The sequence below is a fragment of the Notothenia coriiceps genome, unplaced genomic scaffold (genome assembly GCF_000735185.1).
Source record: "Notothenia coriiceps isolate Sejong01 unplaced genomic scaffold, NC01 NC01_scaffold00010592, whole genome shotgun sequence".
NCBI classification, from domain to species: domain Eukaryota; kingdom Metazoa; phylum Chordata; class Actinopteri; order Perciformes; family Nototheniidae; genus Notothenia; species Notothenia coriiceps.
Window position 1 is genome coordinate 276,442 of NW_011343293.1, and position 6,293 is coordinate 282,734.

At 39.7% G+C, this 6,293-nt stretch overlaps 1 protein-coding gene across 1 annotated transcript in view; it reads right to left on the minus strand.

The window, feature by feature from the left end:
• Positions 1-6,293, minus strand: part of LOC104946088 (serine/threonine-protein kinase LMTK2-like) — a 44,212-nt gene that overhangs the window by 20,279 nt on the left and 17,640 nt on the right. Inside the window, exon 5 of the mRNA XM_010771844.1 lies at positions 840-867. Within this exon, the coding sequence (XP_010770146.1) occupies positions 840-867 (28 nt within the window). The remainder of the gene's footprint in view (positions 1-839; positions 868-6,293) is intronic.

The window sequence follows — 6,293 nt, forward strand, 5'->3', positions numbered from 1 at the left end:
AGGAGGATGTGCAAAACAGAAAAACGAATTAACCTTTATTTAAACATTAAATAATACTTTAGATTAAGGTGTTCTTTTAAATAAGAAAAAAGCTTTGGGGGTATCTACAGATAAATATTAAGCCTGACAAAGTACTTAACGTCTAATATATTGCTTTCCTGCAATGTTAACTATGATGAAGCACTTATTTTAAAGGAGACCTATCATGCTATATTTAAATGATATAGTGTATGACCATATCTATATAAGGTATATTTATACATTTTATTTTTCAAAATACCAAACAGATCATTTTTTAGCCATGCCTCGTTTCGCTCATTTTCGCTCTATTCCAAGCCTGTCTTTGAAAATTCTGAGCAGCAGCTGACCACGCCCCCCTGCAGAAGAGGGGGGCATGAGCCGGCGAGAGTCACGTTACCATGCTTGCTGTGATTACGAGTGTGGAATAAACATGTCATCTCAGAGCAATGCATGTGTTCAAGCATATTATCAATTTGATCCAGAAACTGACCCTGAAGCAGCGGAGGTTTTGGTGGAGGTGCAAACATCTCGGTTGCAGCAGGACGTTTCTGAATGGTTAGTTAAAAAGCTGTTGTCCCTATTTATTTGACTCTGTTTGTTACGATGCTTGCTACTTATTCCGTTCATATTTTGGCTAATTAGCAAGAATGCAATGTGTACAGTTTATAACTTAGAGTTTGACCCAGCAATAAGTCTCTGATAGGCGGGGGAAAGTTGTGTGGATAGAGGCAGAGCGCAGCGGCAGGCAGGCAGAGAGGAGCAGGCTGCGATACACCCCCCCACAGAGCGCACCCAGAGGACAGGCTGCGTCACCTCACGTTGCAACCCAGGAAAGGAGCAGGCATCCTGGGTACGTGAGTGTTAAAAGTGCATTAAACTGTTTTAATCCGACAGCCGCTGATGTGCACGGAAGTCTGTCCGTTTCGTTAACATTTGAATAGCCAAATGGACGGAAATCCGTCCTAAAGTATTTTCGAATGAGAGGTTTGGCAATGCACGTGGCCGTGGCTCATTCCTCTTGATAGGTGGAGAGTTGACCAATAACCGGAGCACCTCTTTGTGACGTAGAAAAGTGTTGAAATCTGGATCCGTTTTTTTCAGATCCGTTGCGGCCCCTTTTTTAGAGATTTGGCTAAGGAGGAAAATAGATAGGGTTGTGTTTTCTGACACTTGGTGAGTTCCCTGGTACACCGGGGACACATATTCATGTATAAAAGACGTACAAAGGTGCATTTTGCATGATAGGTCCCCTTTAAAAGGACGAGGAGGGCTGTAGTTGGGTAGTGAACAAGAGTGCCTCTTTGACGTGTCACTGCACACACAAGAGCAGCTGTGACCAATAGCTGCTTCTCTCTGCTCTGTTTTTCAACAGTTTCTTTGTTGTAAATGTTTTACCTGGATGGAAAATAATGTCAACAATGAATCCTGTTGTCTTGCATCCGAGTTTCCGTTAGAATTATTTTTTTGCCGGTCAACATGTCCGTTAAAGTTTAAATCTTCCGGACAAAATGAGAAAAGTGGTCTTCAAAGGTCTTCTTTGTTATGTATTGAGCATTAAAACAAATTGATAACGACTCTATATAATAATATAAGAATAATAAACGGAGCCTCTCTTTGCCCCCCCCCCTCTCCTGACAGCCCGTCAGTATCCGTCTCATGCAGTTGGCTGATCCAGTAATGAGTGACCCGACAGTAAAGAATAAACATATCTATGACTAGCTTAGGTAGTTTGAGAGGTTTTTATAATAGCTAAGTGTTCTAACTTGAAGTGTGAGTTTGCTCTGCTCATACTCTGTCTTGCATATAGTGACCCTGCAAGATCCCCAGTCTTTGCCAAATCTTATAGTCTGTGAAAAAAACATTGACCTTTGAGACGTTCTTTTTCAATGTAAGAGGGATTTTACTTAAAAAGTCTTAAAGGTTTTACGGGTTGCATTACCTGTATAGCATACAAGAGCAAACATACTGTGATTATAGGGCCCACAAAACCGTCATGTGGCTGGCACAAATTAATTACAGTTAAAACGTGGCTGACTATGAAGCTAACAGCATTAAAGGAATCGGATGTGCTCGCAAGTACGGACAAGCAGCAACATAGAAACCACCTTTGCAACTGCGCATTGTGTATGCGGCAACACAAACACCGGTATACAACAGCATACATGAGAATGAGCATAAAATTCCAAGCCTGGCCCTACCTGGCCCTCCAATGGCATCGGGCCTGCTGCTGTGGTTGGTAAAGTGTTAGAATCGTGGAAAATGTAGGACCCAAATGCAGACTACAAAAAAGGTAAAAAGTTCTAGAAACAAAAAGCAAGCTTTATTTTAAAAGCTGATGAACAAAAACATGCCATGAATCGAACAGGTAGCACAAGGTAACAACAACACAAGAACTGACCGTGACCAACATGGAGGGAGACAGGAAAGACAATGAACCGACAAGGCACACAGGGGAAGACAAGACTAAATACAAAGAGGATCACAGGACAATCACAGGACAATACAAAGACACAGCTGGGCAGGGGGGACGCAGAAACACAAGGGCAACAGGTGAACACAATCAGACACAGGAGGAAAAACACAGGAAGGAAGACAATAGACTGGAGAACAGAATTGCAAAATAAAACCCAGAACAAGACAGACAAAACTAAAACCGTGACCTAACACTAGGATCATGACATAAAGAGCTGCAAAGCAGAAAAAGACAATGACTTATAGGAAACACAATTGCCCAAAAGCAGATGAATGATTGCCATGCGCTTCATTCCTCTTAAGTGAGAACAATAGTCTCCAATGTCTTCATAACAATCATAAACTTTAAAAGGGTAATTTCTTGGTGACATTAATCAGAGGTTTCCTGATATCCTGACAGTTAAATGGAAAACAAACTGCAGCTGTCTTCTAAATTTGACAGCATGGAGTCTATGGAGTCTGTGAGCATATCCTTATCTACTCTTGATGTCAACGGAGCACATTAAAGCACACATTTACCTCTTTTCTTGAAATGCTCTGCTGGTCTATTTCCCAGACTTTCTTTTATGTGATTTGTGTTCATTGAGCATACTTATTAGCCAACGCTCTGCTTCACACGGTTTGATACAGGTTCACCTGGATATGTCCCATATCGCCATGGTCCACTGGTTTAGACGGCTGAAAGGCTCCACTAGGGCAACCATCACAAGTTTTACCAGAGGATTTCATGTTGGTAAAAGGGTTCTTGATGGAAAGGCGGGACTACACATTTTTTCCACATAGCTAGGGGAGTTGTTCCTCTGGTTCACAGCAGATAACAGTAATAGGTTATAGCATCATTTCATACACCAACTAAGCTTCAGTGAGTTCTCTAACAAACACTGCTTTACTCAGAATTAAGCCAACACAACGTTGCCTTGGTAAGTTGGAAAACTTTCCTTCCCTTTCCGAAAATACTGTTGCCATCGTACCAGAGGCCTAAAATGTATGTATTTTGCGAATGTTCGTCAAAACCATGAAAACATGGCGTGAATGTAAGGTTTTACAAAAAACAATACATATCTTTACATGTTTTTTTATTTTATACCCAACATTTTTTTAGGGCAAGCTGGCACAGGTATGATGCACGGGCATTGTAATGGAGCTTGGGAGCAGGTTTTACCGCGTCACCCTTTGTGTTTATTTGTGTAACTAAAAACTACACATGATAGATCGCTTGAGTTGGACCTTACATGTATTTTCACCGACAAAAATTGTACTTTGCGTCCGATTTGAAGCAAAAGTCTTTCAGTCCAGCAAATTAAATACTAAAAACAAATGTTATATGTCTGTTATTTTACATGTATGCAGAACTTTTGTCATCTCTCGTGCAAACTGTCTTCCAATGAATGGCGAACAACAGCCGAACACAACATCCAAGTTCATCAGCATCATACTTTACACCGAGTGTGATGTGCTGAAAATAGATCACATGAGAAGAGATATTTAAACAGATGTAGGATCCATATTTTGTAATCTGGAAATATATTACATGCAACATAGACAGAAACCAGCTACTTATTCTAAAGCAAAAAAGTAAAAAAAAACGTGATGTGGCATTTGTTGTAATATTTGAACATGTGGCAGTTATATATCTTGCTAAATTGATCGGACTCTCATTTAATTCCTATAAGCTCACATGCTGTAAGAGTTTCACTGCACATTCATTAATTCCAACAGTTTTGGCTACAAACGGGATTGGACAACATGTCGGGCAAATTAGTTTGAAGCACACGCTAGCCTTAAAACACCAGATGAACACCAGATATTAAATATGATTTGAATTCATTTTCATGCAGGAAGTGATTACATCAGAAAGAGTCACGCAAACAGCAGCAAATAAGTGCAGTGTCCGAACAGATCGTCTGTGCCTCTTCTCCTCCAGCACACAGAAACGCTAAATCTTATCTTATCTTATTTTACTCACATGACTACACATCCACTTTCTTCTTAGTTAAACTCTTTACACCTTTGTAACATTTCAAAAGTTATTTGTACTTTTTATCTCTGAGGGAAAAGTGGTCTAAAGAAGGTTTTACTATTATCTCTTTGGCCCAGGCTCAGAAGTCCCTATATAAACTCAAAGTAAAACATGACTCCAAAAGCACACCAGTTAAGGTCAAAGCCCAAAACTGAGGAATGGATGATGTTCTATATGCATTCACCACAGAGCAGCCTTTCAGGTTTAAATCATTTTGGATTGGGTCCCAGGCAGAGGAGCATGATGCTACACAAACCGTGAAAGGCGTTCAAATTGAATTGAACTTTCAGAAATATTCAGGGAAGGCTGGCCATAGATAAAACAGAATGTCTGGCCATAAGTACCTCCTTTCAATTACTTTTCAGGATATGTTTACTACCTCTAATGGCTAAAATGTTGAATTTAGTGCAGAGGATTCGTAGCAGGATGAAAATGCTGCAAAAGGTAAAAACGGTGAACCCATACAAAAGTTTTCTTTGTAGATCAAAAGCACCAAAAACAACAACAAAATGGTATTTAAATGATCAATCTATTCAACAGTACACATATTATGATTGTTGGCAAACCTTCATAAGGAAGGGTTGACTTAAAGTGTGTTCTGTTGGGTAAATATGTCTTGTTAATAGAGGTTTTATTTGTCTCACAAGTGGATGGTGATGTTATTGTTAACTGGTAGCCAATCCCAACTGGTGTATAACCATTTAAATAGTGCTACAGTATGCCAAACAAATTTCATTAAACTCAGATGCAGGTGTACCTTCGGAGGAAGCTCTGTCAGTGGAAACTTGCCAAAGAAATGTGGCCAAGTTTAAACACATTTTCTTTCTTACCATAGAGAGACCATGTTATGCTTTTTGAAGGGTTATGTGCATGGTCTGTAAGGATAAAATGTGTTTCTAAAGCCTAACATGTTTTTTGTGTTAATATACCAATAGAAAATCAAACCTTTTACAGTTTTTCTCGATTGCTAACACACTAAAATGATACATAAAGCACAATTATTTCACTGACACTCAAAGAGCAAAACATTGGCTCAAATCTCCAAAACTCTAAACACGTTTTCAGCTTTTCACACAATTTGCAAATCAACATGGCACTTTTTGCAAACCACTGCACACGTTTCTCCACGTAAGACACAGGAATCTGACATAAAGTCACGTGTTAGCTGGTTTAAAACACTGATATTCAAAATGCCTCACACATGGACCAATGATCAAGAAACACGTTCCACCTAACCAAACACCTGATAGCATAATCGTTGGCTCATCAATCAGGATGTTAGCACCATAAAAAGACCACAGGTGAGTACTTTCTTACAGCAACAATGGAAGCCAACATGGAAGCATGAGCAGGAGGAAGAGGAAGAGGAAGAGCTGGGCTGAGAGTGAGAGGAGGAGGAAAAGTACTCTCTAATGAAATGAAATGTTATCAACCGTGGTTTGACGATGAGAGAGGCTGGACAGAGGGTTCAGCCTAATCTAAGCCGATTTACTGTTGCCTCTGCAATCCGGACACTTAGACTTGACAACAGGTTAGTTACCAGTTTGTAGCTCTGCATAATTCATGATATATCAGTGCTTATATCTGTTGTGTGAAACGTATTTACTTCACTACTGTAATTGAATTGTTGGCATGTTGCATACTATAACTGTACACAAAATCCTGCACAATTTACTGTGGTAGACACAGACACTGACCAACCACTATATCTTTGTTGTTTACAGTTTTTTCGATTGCTAACACACATTTTTTTTTAAATTGCTCAGTTTCTCAGAACACT